Below are 15,675 nucleotides of genomic sequence, written 5' to 3'. Positions count from 1 at the left end.
TTTGTAACTATTGATTCTTTAATTCATTAAAATGGACATTTATGATCATTTTGGTCAATTCTATTAGAATTTTTGGCTAAATGAATTATGTTAGAATGATCATTGCTACAATTAGGGTAGAATTAATGGATCATTGCTCCAATTAGGTTAAAGTCGAGCGATTATTGCTACAAAGTTTTCGCATTTGATTTTTCATATTTGCTTCTTTGTTCAACCTCACGTGCATGGCACATAACTCATTTTGACGAAAGTTTTCACGAAGTTGACTAAAAGGAATATAGTTGTGCTTTTTAATGAGTTAAGAGATAAATGATCACAAATTTTTAATTTTGAGACCATTGCTGAGTTAAAGTTAAAGAGATATTTTGCTGCAATTTCATTATTGGGATTGAGTAGGTCAGGGTCAAACCAAACCCATACTCACATTCACACAGTCCCACCCTCCAAACCTCATGGTGACAAGGGCTTGACATCACCAATAATCAGTGGCCCAAGGGGGCTGAGTGGGTCCCGACTCCCACTCTATGTTGCCCCACACCTCCTCCAATTTCCTAACATACGCCAGAGTCCCAGACCCAGTCAGTCACCCACGGCTGGATTTGGATCCTCTCCTGAGTCCAAGGAGAGAATCTTTCTGATGAAGCAGCGTAGACTGTTATATTTTTATTCAATGATTATAATTAATATAATTATAAAGAGATTCTCTGTTTGTAACCGTTAAATAAAAATCTAACGGTCCACATTGTTTGATCAAGATGATCCTCCTTTGAGCTCAGAAGAGGATCCAAATCCCCCGCGGCCAACCCAAAACTAGAAACCCATTCTTATTCACAGAAAAGTTTAAAAAACATCTTAGAAAATCAATTTCCTAATGTACACCGTCTTATATAGCTACATACTGTTATTAACTTACGTGTTAAAATAAAATATATTTCTATATCTTATATAGTTCCATACTGTTATTAATTCAACTAATAGAGTAAAATTGATTGCATAGTTAATATTCTTATTTACTTAAAAACTTAGGAAATTATTTATGACAGCCTCTTTTGGTGACAAGGAAAAATCATCACAATAACAAAGAAACGTAATAAATAAAATATCTCATGTAAAATGTGCACGGAACACAAGCAACATAACCAACACGGTCGACAACATTCAATTCAATTTCATCGTCTAGATACAAATTCTTACCCGTCGTGCTGGTGTTCCGTAATAAAATTCTCCATTTTTTAATATTTTACATTTTACATTTCTAAATCGGCTGGTTTGTCCGGCCTCCCACCATACTCAATGCCGTTATATATTAAATCAATCATATCGCGGAAGTTATAAAGACACGCATCCAGCTCTCAACTTCTCCGTATAAAAATCAACGCTCATGGAAGCTATTTCCTCAGCACCACACACCACTTCATTATTCGGCAGAGCCACCAACCGCTTCAAAATCCCATTCCCTTCCTTCATCCGAAACACCATGTCTGATTCCAATCACCAATCCCTTCCTCCTTTTTCCTCCCCAAGAATGGTCGCCAAGAAGGTCCTCGCCAAGACCCAGCACGATGGCGATGGTGCTGTTGTCAAGAGAGCCATTGGAAGGTAACCATCTCAAATTCTACCCGTTTTTCAATTTTTTTGCATCCTTTTTTGCTTTTGAATCTTTTATTTTTACACTTTTTTTCGGATTTCATTACATGGGTTCTTGTGTTCTTGAGTTTTTGAAAACTGGGTTCTTATTTGTTCGTGGATTTTTATTTTTCAGCCGCGAGTTGAGGAACCTGGATCCTTTTCTGATGCTGGATCACTTTTCAGGTACTGTTTTTTCATTATTTTAATTCCTTTTTTTTTTTTATGGATGATATGAATTCTGTGCTGATATTGTTGTTTGCTTTGTGATGTTGAAGTGTCCCCACCTGCTGGATTTCCTGACCACGCACACAGAGGTTTCGAGACTGTCACATACATGTTACAGGTCCAACCTTCTTTCCTTTTATTATTTTTATTTTTTTAAATGTTTTTGGATTCTGGATTTCAGATTGCAGTAAGAAATTGAAGTTACAAGTTTCGGTTTGTTTGGATTTCAGGGAGCAATCACTCACCAAGACTTTGCAGGGCACAGGGGTACAATCCGAACTGGGGATGTGCAGGTATCTATTGATTTGTTAATAATACTAGAGTCGTCAAATTTGTTCACGTATATATTCACCGAATTATGTGTCAATATCGTTGTTGCTGTTACCCGGTAAAAATAAATGATCAAATGTCAAGGCGTTATTTGGTGAATAAATTTGACGACGGTAGCAAAAATGTTTATGATTGGACATGTATTAAGCATTTTGTTGGATGTGTGATTTTTTGGGGGCAGTGGATGACGGCAGGCAGGGGAATAGTTCATTCAGAAATGCCTGAAGGAGAAGGACCCAACACTGGTTTGCAGCTTTGGATCAATTTAGCCCGGAAGGACAAAATGTACGTATTTTTTCTCATTCCACCGCATAATTTGGGATAGGGTTATTTACACACCTTTTTTTTATCTCCCTCACATTCTTGATAATCTATGTTTATTGATTTTCTTTAATTCATTCGATCACGATTGGAAATTAAAACATGTGTATGAGAACTAAAAATAGATGTGTGGATAGCACCGCCTCATAATTTATTTTTGTGCATCAATCGGTTGTCAATACTTAGTATTTATATCTATGCACTCTGTTGTGAGTTGAGTCCTCACCGATCTTTACCCCATAACAACTAACAATTTAACACGATAATTTGTCAAAAAAAAAAAAAAAAAATTTCGATACTTACATTTTAGTCCCTTTTTGCTTACCCGTAATTGTTTATATAATCATCCAACTACTAACAGTTTTTTGACCGGACCATTTTAAAAAACAAAAACATAAATAGCAGCCATGGCCGTCCGAAGAGGTTGCCATGCATGACCGTATAGTATACGATCAGTTTTCGTCATATGTTATTTGTGTTTAATTTTAAATTAAAAAAAAATCAAATTATTTCTGACACGCTACACAATGAATGATTAAGATGTGAGTATCCTTAGAATCCCTACAATTTGGATATGGATAGGATCCAAATCCCTCAAATACATACATGTGGTCTCGTTGGAACCCCACCAACAATTTAAAAAAAAAGAAAAAAAACTAAATATTTAGCAAAGGAATTAGTATTTTTTTTTATTTCATGCCATGGGAACCGGTACGAGAATTTAATCTTTTACAAATTTCTGTTTTTTTACTATTATTTTTGTTTTAATCTTTTACACATTCTTGTTTATATTATATTTTTATTTTTATAGATTCGTGATATATCTATATGCATGTCATTCTAACAAAAGTTAGCCGAATCTATACCACATATTAATAGAAAACTCTTTGTCAACAAAAAATAAACAAAAATATTATTATACCCTGTCATGTAATTTTTTTTTGTTGAGGTAACCTTTCATGCATAATTAAAATAAAATATTAGACAAGAAAAATCATGGACATTAAAGTAATTTCAACAAAAATAAGTTTAGTTTGTTTTTTTTTTCCTTCTCTCATTCACATGTCATCAAAACGTATCTCCAATTTAAAAAATTAAAAATTAAAATAAACCACATTTCTCTCTCTCTCTCTCTAACATTTCTTCCCACTTCTCTCTCTTCTATATTATAGTTTTTTTTTTCTTTTAAATTTTTTATATTTACGCATACATAATATATGAGCTCCATCTAGTAATTATAATTATTTTGATTTACAGCGAGTAATTACAAAATTATTTTTCAAAAACTTTATAGTTCTCTATATTCACTATGAAAATATTCTTGCTTGCAGGATTGAGCCAAGATATCAAGAACTCCTAAGCAAGGACATAACTAGGGCAGAGAAAGACGGGATCGACGTCCGAGTTGTCGCCGGAGAAGCATTGGGAGTGAGCTCCCCAGTTTACACTAGAACACCAGCAATGTTTCTAGATTTCGTCTTAAAACCAAGAGCTCAGCTTCATCATTGCATACCGGAAGCCTGGACTTCATTTGTGTACGTAATCGAAGGAGAAGGGGTGTTTGGATCAACTCATTCGTCAGCTCATCACGTCTTGGTTTTGGGTCCGGGAGACGGTCTAAGCGTGTGCAACAAGTCATTGGAGCCGTTGCGGTTTCTGTTGGCGGCAGGGCAACCCTTAAATGAACCAGTGGTTTCGCATGGCCCTTTTGTGATGAACACACAGGAGGAAATCTACCAAACTATTCAGGATTATCACTATGGTATGAATGGGTTTGAAATGGCCAAGACTTGGAGATCTCAATGAGTGGGAAATGACTAATTTCCGCACTCGTCTTTCTCCTCATGTACTTCTTTTCTTCTTTTCGTCAATTAGATTGGATAAATCGACAGAGAAAAGTAAAAAGAGAAGTGCAGGAGGAGAAACGAGTGTGAAAACCAAAACGAAAATAGAAGAATAAGATAAAGGAGTAGTCTTTATCATCAGTCAATTGTCTATATGTGTATTCCATCCATATTAGCAAATCTAGTAGGAAGTAAAAAGAAAACAGAAGATTTTACAGGAATTGGGCAAAAGCTTCTAGAAGAATCTTGAGTTTATATTGGTTTACCCACTTCATGTATGATGGGTCAACTTCTCTTTTCATTTACTTTTCTTTCAGTAAGATTTTTCTTTTTCTTTTCTTCTTTTGTAATGAGTTTTTGTGGTAATTATGTTTTGAATTTGATTATATTATGTTTCGTAGTGCTATTCACACACATCTTTTTATTTCTCACAAATTTTCTGTTAATATTTTTCAATTCATATTCCAGTTGACGGTTGTAAGTTTGACCCATGGACAATAGTTTTGGATGGTTTTTTTTATTAAACTTTGAGTCATTTTGGTTAAATAACATTTTGGGATGGTTTTTTGTTAAATATTTGTTAGCCCAAGCCTTTTTCATTAAAGCTCCATAAAGTGAAAGGTGATTTTTAGGTTGAATAAAGTTCCACTTTACTTCATATAGATTCAATTTTCACAAGTTTAGATATGTAGCTTACACATGCGAGCATAATGTGAGGGCTTTTGTTCCAAGTTTCAACCCTACCCTATTAGCCATGTGCAGGCTTTTCTTTGTACTTTTTTTTATTTTTGTCAAAGGTAAATTCATTACTAACAAAGAAATATTACAGTAAAGAAAGCTCAAATACAAAAGTAAACATAAGACATTAGGTTGGACCCTCCATATAAATAAAAGAGTATGATTCTCTTCCTTCCTATTCTCATCCATTTCCCTCCCTTCCTCTCATACTTTACTTTTTGTCTTATTGTTTTTATAAAAAAAATCAATATAAGATGTTGACGTGGCTTAACCGTAACCATTCAAGTATGAGAGAGGGAATGGGAGAGAATCCTCCTCTATAAACAAAAGGAAGAGCCCCATATAGACATTAGAGCCCACAACAGAAAAAACCAAAACATACAAAAACCCTAACAACTTTAGCAACCTTCCTGCTATCCCCGCCGCAAGAAACCTCGAGCATCAAAGAAGAGATCGAAGCCTCGACAGTAGAACTGAAGAGGATGGTGTTGTAGCATCCAACATGGGCCAGCAACCGGCGTCATCCTCAATCGATCAAAGGATGGGTCAAACGTGACCCTTGAACTAAACCCACCATTGCAGATGTGAAATCCACAAATGAAGCAGCTACAACTCTCTCACCCCTAACATCTTTTGAAACAAAACCTATCCCTCTGCAAACCAAAAATGGTTTAAAGAAGAGTTCAACCATTAATCGTCACATCATGGGTTTTACAAAAATTGATCTAAAACGTTAGTTTCTCTAGCATCACCCATAACAAAAAGATGTTATCAACAAACAACAATAATAACAAAGTGTTATGCCATTAAGTGGTGTCAACCGCATGAACTCTAAAATGTCACCGCGTTCGATTTTGCACCTTGTTTTTCGTTAATTTTTCCTGTGTGAATCCTAAATGTTATTAACACTTTAAAAATATCAATCGCATTTGGCTTATTAGTTGAAATGCCCCCTAAAACTACCATTGAGTCTTAGTTTACCCCCTGAAACTTGTTTTATCTCACTTTACCCCATTAAACTGACATTTTCAACTCTATTGTCTCACTTTACCAACTTCCATTAATGAACTATTAAATTTAAGGGTACTTTAGACATTTTAGTTTTTACACATTTATTTACCTCTAGCTCTCACACTAAAACAAGTCTCAATTTTATTTTTGACAACTCTAATTCAAACACATCAATTTTGGGCATTTTTGAAAATAAATTATTCAATCAATAGAAAAATTTTGAGCAACTAAATTATTGTATCAACCAAAATAAGGGTTACATTTGTTCGTAAAGTCATTTCACTTGTAAGACATCCATGTATTGGCTCGAAACTTTGCAATTGAAAAATATTTATTACAACAAAATCATTATATCATTAAGCTATCCTTTCCAAAATACTTCCCAAACCAAAAAAATCATTTAAAACAAATGTGCACAGTTTGAAACAATAAATTTCACATTGTTGAGCACTGATTCCACTAGGCATGAGCTTGTTCAAACTGTGCACATTTGCTTTAAATGATTTTTTTGGTTTGAGAAGTATTTTTGATAGGTCAGCTTAATGGTATAATGATTTTGTTGTAATGAATATTTTTCAGGTGCAAAGTTTCGAGCTAATACATGGATGCCTTACAAATGAAATGAATCTATGAACAAATGTAAACTTTATTTTGGTTGATACAATGATTTTGTTGCTTGAAAATTTTTCTAAAGAATAATTTATTTTTAAAAAATGCCCAAAATCTATACGTTTGAATTACAGTTGTCAAAAATAAAATTGAGACTTGTTTAGTGTGGGGGCTAAAGGTATATAAATGTGTAAAAATTGAAATGCCTAAAATACCCTTAAATTTAATAATCCATTAACGGAAGTGAGTAAAATGAGACAAAAGAGTTGAAAATGTCATTTTCAGAAGGTAAAGTGAGATGAGAACAATTTCAACAGGTAAATTGAGACTCAATAGTAATTTTAGGGGCATGTCGACTAATAGGCTTTCACATTTTATGTATAGTTCTTTTCCAAGTTTTCATAGATAACAAAAGCAACATAACTTTTTAGAGTGGCAAACACTGATTAACGTCTTTTGAATCAAAAACTATCCATTTGCAAACAATAGGAATTTCTCAATTGACTTGTAATTACCAGTAACCTAATCACCTCTAATTAACTTTTGACTAATCTTGTTTCTCGATAAAAGAGCGGCCACAAAATCCTCCATGGCCTTGACAGAAGACCCCTTCTCCTTTCCTTGATCACCATCATTATCTCTAATTGATCCTCTTAATTTCTCCTTAATCTCACCAGCATTCTTCCTCATCTCTCCTCCATTCCCACTCTCATCCATCATCAAATCAATCACCTTCTTCACCTCCTTCCATCCAATATTACTCTGCACACCCCTTGTCAGCTCCACACTTACACCCATCTCCTCCCCCAACATCTTCAAACACGCCCTGGCTCAAGTTCTCCATCACTGAATTCCACCCGCAATGGCTCACAAAAAACCCTGTGGATTTGTGTGACAATATCTCCAACTGGGGTGCCCAGTTGTGCACTAGCAACCCCTGTTTTCGTTTATTCATTCTTTCCTCAATCCCGTCAGGCAGGCAGCCACGCTGCTTTGAACTCTCCCTTCAGATCAAACCCCACCGGAGGCCTTATCACCCAAACGAAAGGCTTTCCGCCTTTTTCCAACCCAACAGCCAATTCCATCATTTGGGTTTCACTGATTGTGTTCTGAGAACCAAATGAGATGTAAATTACAGAATTCGAACCTTGCGAGTCGAAGGCGGCGAGAATGAGGTTTGAGGGTGAGTGAGGCGGCGGAAAGGTTGATCATTTTGGTGAGGGGGAGGTTCTCGGTGGTTTCTGTGTTGGGGTGGAGGTCATGGTCTGAGCTGCAGAAGGGAAGCTCGGCCAGGTGGATGTTGTTGTGATTGGATGAGGCGGAGGAAATGGTGGATTGGAGGGATTTGATGTTGAGAGGGGTGGTGGCGATGGTGACTGTGAAGTTTGTGGACTGTTGGATTTGCTTTGCAAGTGCTAGGAATGGGATGATATGGCCTTGAGCCATGAACGGCAGCATCACTATATGCTCTTTCTCAAATCCCTTTTTTTTTTCTTTTTTTTTTTTCTGAATTATCTGTAAGAAGGAGGAGGAGCAGGAGGAGGAGGCGGAGGAGGAAGAAGAAGAATATATCGCTATTTTTCAAAGGATTAGGATTCTCTATCCTTCTAATCTATCTACCATTCCATTCTCTCTTATTTGAACGGTTACGTATAAGTCACGTTAACATTTTATATTAAATTTTTTATAAAAATAATAAGACAAAAAATAATGTGTGAGAGGAGGGGAGGAGAGGGGATAAGAATAGGAGGGTAGAAAATCATCTCCATTTTTCAAAGGTTGGGTGAGAGAGGGTTCAAGAAATAGAACCATGTTGTGTGAAATACGTGTTTAGAATTCGTCCTTAACTACTTAACCACCTCGCGATGGTTAAAGGAAAAATGATTGAATAGGAGACACACTGTGTAAAAAAAAAAAAAAAGGAAACTTTAACGAAAAGGTTTCGGTACTATTCATTTTAACGAAAAACCACATTTTTATACTAAAAAGTTAATTCTAGTACTATTTATTTTATCTTTTATTTTGTCTTTATCGTTAAAACTCAAAGTTTTTAAACAATTTTCATTAATTTTTGTTTAAAAAACATAGTACTAACCTCCTAAATAATCTACCATTTGCTGCACTAAGTTAATTTAAATAATAAAACAAATGCTATAAATATATGAAATAAAACAAAAAAATTGATTTTTTTAATGATTAGGATAGTTTTATTTCATAAACTCAAAGAGAGTACGATATGTTTTATTTCATAAACTCAAAGAGAGTACGATATGGTTTGGCATTAAGGTGCTTAAAAAAAATCTGCTTATTTTCAAAGTTTTTATGTTGAAGGTGTTTGGTAAACTAAAAAAAAAGGGATTATTTTGGAAACTGGTGTGATTGATAGCTGAAATCATCAAAAAAGCTGAAGCATCTAAATGCTGCTTTGGAAAACTAGCTTTATTTCAAAGCACCTGGAGCTACAGTGCATCTTTAATGAAACTTTCTAAAGTCCAATAACATCTTCGAACCAGAACTTTGACTATCTCCATCCTTCGCCGATCTCCATCGTCCCTCGAACCAGAAACGGCTTCATTTGCCATATTCTCTAATCACTAAACTAGAAATGGCTTCGTCGATCTCCATCGTCCCTCGAACCTAACCCTTTCTTTGCTTCAAATTGATTTTTCTCTCTCCTACAAGACCCGATGGATTTGTCTCCATCATCCGACACATGAACCCACAACTTCAATCGACTCAATCTTGTTCCCCTGCACAAGAAACGGAAACACAGAAACCCACCAGACTACCACAGCCCAAACCGATAATCACAAAAAAAAAAAAAAAAAAAAAAAAAAAAAAAGCATAAAACTCTCATTTTTCCTTTGCTACTTCAAGAATCTGTAAACAAAAAGAACAACAACAATTCAATTTCTCCTTCTTCAAAGTTTACAACTTTGAATTTGTTTCAAATCAGAAAAAAGAAAACGAGGAGGAGGTAGAAGAGATAACCTTGAGTCGCTGCTTGCGGAAGGAAGAGAGGTTGGACTGGAGACAACGAGAAGCTTGTCGATGTCGTTAGTCAATCCCTTTCAAACCCTTTCATTGCCTCTACAGAACTACGAGATCGTTTAGCTGAGATCGTTGTCGATTCGTCTGATAGCCAAAAGGATGAGATTGACGAAAGCCTGCAGAGGATTGGAGGGGCGAAGTGAAGCGGTCTTGCTTCGATGGCAGTTGCCATGTTGGCTAGATAAAGAAGAAGGAGGAAATTAAAATAAAAAAGATGAAGAAGGAGCAAAGAAAAAAAAATAAAGACAGAAAATTGGGGAGTAAGGGAGAGTCGGGAGACTTCTACATAGATTATTAACAAATGAAGATGGATAAAAGAAAGATAGGAGACTTCTAGAGAGACTATTAATAAATAAAAGACATAGATTATTAATAAATGAAGATGGATAAAAGAAAGATAGGGCTGGTTTATTATTTTACATTTAACATTATACTCATTTTATACCTTTTTGGTCATTTCACTCAGTTACAGCTGTTTTACATAAAAGTTTACCAAACACTATCATATTGTTTTTTTTTTTTTTTTTTTTCCGAAAAACACTTTCACAAAAAATTTTACCAAACACTCTGCTGCTTTATTTCACAGTTGCTTATTCTCACAGCACAGCATAAGCAATTTTTTTTTCAAAACACAACAATATCAAACCAGCCCTACTTATCATGGTCAAGGTCATCCTTAATGACATTAGGTGGTTCCTCAAATCATACTATAGGATCAATATAGGATAAACTTAATGTGGCTAGGCGATGAGCCACATCATTACAAGTACGAGGGACATACGCGAACATACACCCACTAAATTTAGAAGCAAACACAACAATATCGGCAACGATGAAACTGAGACTAGATAGATATTTTAAGTACTATTTTCCATTTTTAGTAGTTTGAATTATCAGATAATTTAATTTTTATCAATTAAATTGTTTCTTCAATCATTCTCGTTCAATTTTCGTACTATTTATTGCGTAAGGGAAACTCAAAATCATCATTCTATGTTGGGGAATTAAGAGAAATGATAGGAACATTAATTTGAAACAAAATTTTCAAATTAAAAAATGTGCTACTAATAAAAAAATTAACATTATCAATGTTTTAAACAATAATTCAATCACCAAACTTCATGTTATATTAATTAATTTACAAATTTGATACAAAAATTTAACTTGCCTAGCATTACTCGAATTAAACCCAAAATTTGGTTATGCAAGCAATGGCAATACAGACTTGGATTTGATTGGTTTCTAGTTTGTGACGTGGAGGAAATGCGGCCACAGATGCCAACTCTGTTCGATTGAGGATTCTCTTTGTGAGGATTTCGGGAATTCTCAAATTATGTTCGTTCATCGTATATCGTACGGTCAATTTTTATCAGATACTGTTCATGTTTAATTTTAAATAAAAATATTTAAAAATGATTTTTAACTGCACGATGTACGATGAACGAACACGATTTGAGAATCTTTAGAATCCTAACAAAGAGAATCAGGAGAGAGGATCCTCATTCCTCTGTATCTTGACATATATTTTGTTTCTTCCTCGTGCTTTTTTCCTTATTGTATGTAGTTCAGTTTTGCATCAATGTGATGCATGCTTTTCCATTTCTAAGGTTGCGTTGCATACGTTGTAGATGATTGGAATTATAAGTAGTGACTTTCAAAAATGAATACTTCGTCATCTACTTTTAACGTTGCAGTTTGAAATTAGTTCTTTAATGACATGTATATTAAGCATAGAGAGAAACAGAATTGTACTTCTTCGAAAGCATTTTAACGTTTATAACATTTGAAGTACCAGAAAATTGATGGGGCCCGCCTAATGTTTGGAATCGAATTCCAAAATTACATGAAATTGGATTATTTAGATGAAAGTGGTATTTGAATTCTAGATAGCAAAACTCTATACGAATCAAACATTTTTTTAAAGAAAATATCTATGTACCCATACAATAATCCTGAAGCATCCTTCCACCTTCGTTTCTCCCTCCGCCGTGCAACTTCACAAACACCAACAAGGCACCACCCACCTTCATAAAAACATCAAGACACCAAAATCACTCCGACTCATCCACCGAATCGATCTCGTCGGTTGGCGACGACCAAATTAAATATTAATAAAATAAAAGAGAGGAATTTATGGGGCTGTGTGTGTGTGTAAGAAAGAAAGAAAGAGAGAGAGAGAGAGAGAGAGAGAGAGAAATAATGGCGCCTGGTGGTGATAGGTGAGGCTGTGGCTATGGGGTAAGCGGTGGGGGAAAGATAGATAAGGGGCCAGGTAAGCGGTGGTCACGGAGTGGAATTTTTTTTTTTTTTTTTCCGTCAAATGTTACGCTTATTCAATTAGGGAGCCGACAGAATTTGAACTATTGTTGTAGTACAAAATCAATACCTCTCTTTATCATTATAATAAAGAGCCACTTGCAGAGTAGATTAGTACCACTGATTTTATTCTCTTAACCAAAAAAAATAAAAAAATTAAAAAACAAGAATTTGAAGCCTTCTCACAAATTTTTGAAAGTTAAAAGAATAAAAAATTTACTAAGGATAAAAAAAATTAGCACATAAAATATACTTAGAAAATGAGCATTCTAACAATGACATTATTTTTCATTCCGATTCATATGAGTTAGTAAGCAATTTATATGGATTGATACTATTATACTCTGGTTCAAGACAGTTTTAGTAAACATCTTCAACAGAAATCTAATTCTAACTCTATTTCCTTCCAATTTCTTCTCAATTCAATTCATCTCAATCTGATTATGGATTAGTAAACGAGCGATAAATGTTTTGAATCTAGTAAGTTTTTCCCTCAAAAAGCTAGGGTGGTGTTATCCAACACCTATTTTTACCTCCGTACTCCCTCTCAATTTATTGCCACTAGATCAAATAACTTGATGTGGATAAGATTTAGTAAGAATATGTGAAAGGTAAAATGTGGTGTATGAATAGCCAATTGAGGATCCAGGATTTGAACCTTGGGAGTCTCAATGTTAAATGTCCAAATTTTAGTCACTGAGGCATTTCGTCGAACATGTAGTGTGTTGTTGTCAGTTAAACCATGTTGCGCACATGTCAACAGATATCGACATATGCTGAAGCAATCTAATGAGTGATATCAAGAGAATTTGTCGAGTCTTGTTGATGAAACCTATCAAGATATGTCCAGAAGGTATTATATCAAACAGTTGGTAGATACAAAATGGAACAGTACCAAATATCCGAATGGTCTTCGAAAGAATTTCACAACTATATTTCCCAAACTCCAAGTAATTTAGAGACCAGCTCTGTTCCAATGTGCATCCCCACCTGTGAATAGCATCACCCTAAAACTAATGTCTCTACCTCTACAGAAGAAAGAAATGAACTTTCAACCTGTCAATTAATAGACAACACGAGTGATGCTCCATGTAAAATAATGATTCCATTGGAAGCTGGGGGTGTTGAATGATGGATCAGGATCCTCTCCTAAGCAAATGTTGAGGATCCTCCTGACTAGGCCTATCGAACCATTCAAATTTTATCCAATGGCTACAATTATTATAATTTTTAGAGGGAGCCTCCTGTTTATAGTCATTGGATAAAATTTGAACAGTCCGATGGGGCTGGTCAAGAAGATCCTCACCATTTGCTTAGGAGAGAATCCTGATCTTTGAATGGTATCCGCCATGTCTGGAACGAGGTCTTGTCCAAGCACTCGGAGTTGCATCACTTGAAATGTAATTGGCGGAGCCTTGAACTGAGGATTGTCCATCAACAAATTGAGTAGATTTAGCCCAACCTAATGTACAATGGGCCATGGGATTTTGATAAAGGTGATTGTTTAGACGAGTGTGCAAACCCATACGGTAACACATTTTTTATTATTTATTATTTCCAAGCCACACCGTCTGATTGTTTAGCATTGAAGGGTATTATACGACCATGAATTTCGGACCATCGGATCAAGCTGGTTTGAATGATGTGATATTACATATTCTTCGGAGCGAACCTCACGATCCAGAGCGAATTAACGGCAACGGACTGTCGGAACAATCAATTTGATACGTCCAAGATTGTGTCAATGGATGAGCATAGTAGGTTTTTATCACCCAACAGGATCCTCTCCGGATGCTTTTGGTAAGGATCATGGGGATCCGTGAATCGTGTCTGTTCATCGTACATCGTGTACGGTCAGTTTTTGTCAAATACTATTTATGTTTAATTTTAAATAAAAATATTTAAAATGATTTCTGACCGCACGATGTACGATAAACGGACACAATTCACGGATCCCTAGAATCCTCACAAAGAGGATCCAGATTCGTTTATCACCAGCTAGAAAAGAGGCGCTTATTAAAGAGGTAGCATCATCATTGCCAAACCATGTCATGTTTTGCTTTAAGCTGCTATTAAATTTATACAAAGAGTTGAACGCTTGCTCTCATAATTCTGGTGGATAAACACAAAAAACTCAGTAAAAACTACACTAGGCATCTTGAAAAAAAAAAAACGGGCAATTAGCTGGAATAGGCATGTTTTGACTTATTGTTGCACTTTTGATCACACTCTTTAAAAGGGCAAATTGTCTGAATGACCAGTTTTTGACATTTGGTTGTAGAAATGATCAATGTTTATTATCATCATTTTATCATCATTGCATGGTTGTTAGGTCATCGTTGCGTCATCAATATATTATCAATATTTCTTCGTTACATTGATCATTCCTAAAATCAAATGTCAAAACCAGATCATTGCTGCTAATTACCCATTAAAATTTATGTGAGGTTGGCAAGACTTAAGAATGAGAGTTTAAGGAATGAGCATATACATGAATGGAATGGAATTGAATGGCAGAATCGTATGAATTATATGCTCTCAAATCCCATTTTAATTTGGTTTTTCTTTTGGAATTTTTGTTGTTTGGATGTATCATTGATAATTTAATTTTGAACGTTGATAATAGACATCTTGTGTTATTTTAATTTGGCAATGTTTTACAGTAAATTAATTATTTTTTTAATACAGATGATATTATAATATTACTAAGTCAATAAGATAGAGTTTGAGCTTAAAACGTAATGAACTAAAAAAAATAACTTAATTAATATGACAATCCACTACTTAAGTTTGAAAGAAAATGACACATATTAGAGGATTGCAAATGCAATGGGAACACATTTTAAGAATTCAATGAAAACTGTGATTTGTTCCCATTAAATACGTTAAAACTTTCTTAAAAGAATAGGATGAAAATCATGAAGTGATGGACATTTGGGGTTGAGTATATTGGAAAGTTTTGAAGAAAATTGATGACCAAATGATTGTGCGTAACGAATGGATGAAATGAATCCTTATGATTGTAACATCCACATTGTTCAGGGGAAGGGATTTTGTAAGCTTTATATGTATATTCTCATCTCTACCTAGCACGAGGTCTTTTGGGAGCTCACTGGCTTCAAAGTTCATCGGAACTCTGAAGTTAAGCGAGTAGCGCGCGAGAGCAATCCCATGATGGGTGACCCGCTGGGAAGCTCTCGTGTGAATTCGCAGAAACAAAACCGTGAGGATGTGGTAGGGGCCCAAAACGGACAATATCGTGCTACGGTGGAGTTGAGTCCGGAATATGGTAGAGGCCCGGGCCGAGATGTGACATTGATTTTAAGATGAGAAAATTGTAGCACTAGTCTCTCAACTTTAATCTAATTGGAGCAATTGTTCTTTAACTAAAAGTCTGTGACTTTTAATCTCTTAAATTATCAAAATGTTCACTATGGTCATTTTCATCAATTCCCTCAAAACTTTCGTCAAAATGAGTCATGTTGGAAAAACAATTTACAATTGGTTAAAGTTGAGGGACTATTGCTCTAATTGGGTAGAAGTTGAGGAGCCATTTCTCCAATTAGGGTAAAATTGAAAGAAGATTGCTACAATTTTTCTT

At 35.1% G+C, this 15,675-nt stretch overlaps 1 protein-coding gene, 1 long non-coding RNA gene and 1 pseudogene across 2 annotated transcripts; 1 reads left to right on the top strand and 2 right to left on the bottom strand.

Annotated features, from left to right (window-relative positions):
- Positions 1-1,119: 1,119 nt before the first annotated feature.
- Positions 1,120-4,735, top strand: LOC137721817 (pirin-like protein). The gene is made up of 6 exons (XM_088692266.1): positions 1,120-1,599; positions 1,763-1,812; positions 1,905-1,972; positions 2,085-2,147; positions 2,366-2,469; positions 3,837-4,735. The coding sequence occupies exons 1-6, from the start codon at positions 1,382-1,384 to the stop codon at positions 4,309-4,311; spliced, it is 978 nt and encodes a 325-aa protein (XP_088548392.1). The 5' UTR covers positions 1,120-1,381; the 3' UTR covers positions 4,312-4,735.
- A 2,324-nt stretch (positions 4,736-7,059) lies between these two features.
- LOC137723219 (UDP-glycosyltransferase 92A1 pseudogene) lies at positions 7,060-7,909 on the bottom strand (annotated as a pseudogene).
- A 1,190-nt stretch (positions 7,910-9,099) lies between these two features.
- On the bottom strand, positions 9,100-9,947 carry LOC148697294 (uncharacterized). Its single transcript, XR_015961199.1, has 2 exons — positions 9,699-9,947; positions 9,100-9,587 (listed from the first exon to the last, which is right to left on the bottom strand). It is a non-coding gene; the product is annotated as an uncharacterized LOC148697294 (long non-coding RNA).
- Positions 9,948-15,675: the final 5,728 nt, after the last annotated feature.

This window comes from Pyrus communis, chromosome 4, assembly GCF_041283825.1.
Source record: "Pyrus communis isolate YQ-2024b chromosome 4, ASM4128382v1, whole genome shotgun sequence".
NCBI lineage: Eukaryota > Viridiplantae > Streptophyta > Magnoliopsida > Rosales > Rosaceae > Pyrus > Pyrus communis.
This window is presented reverse-complemented; position numbering and strand designations above follow the sequence as displayed.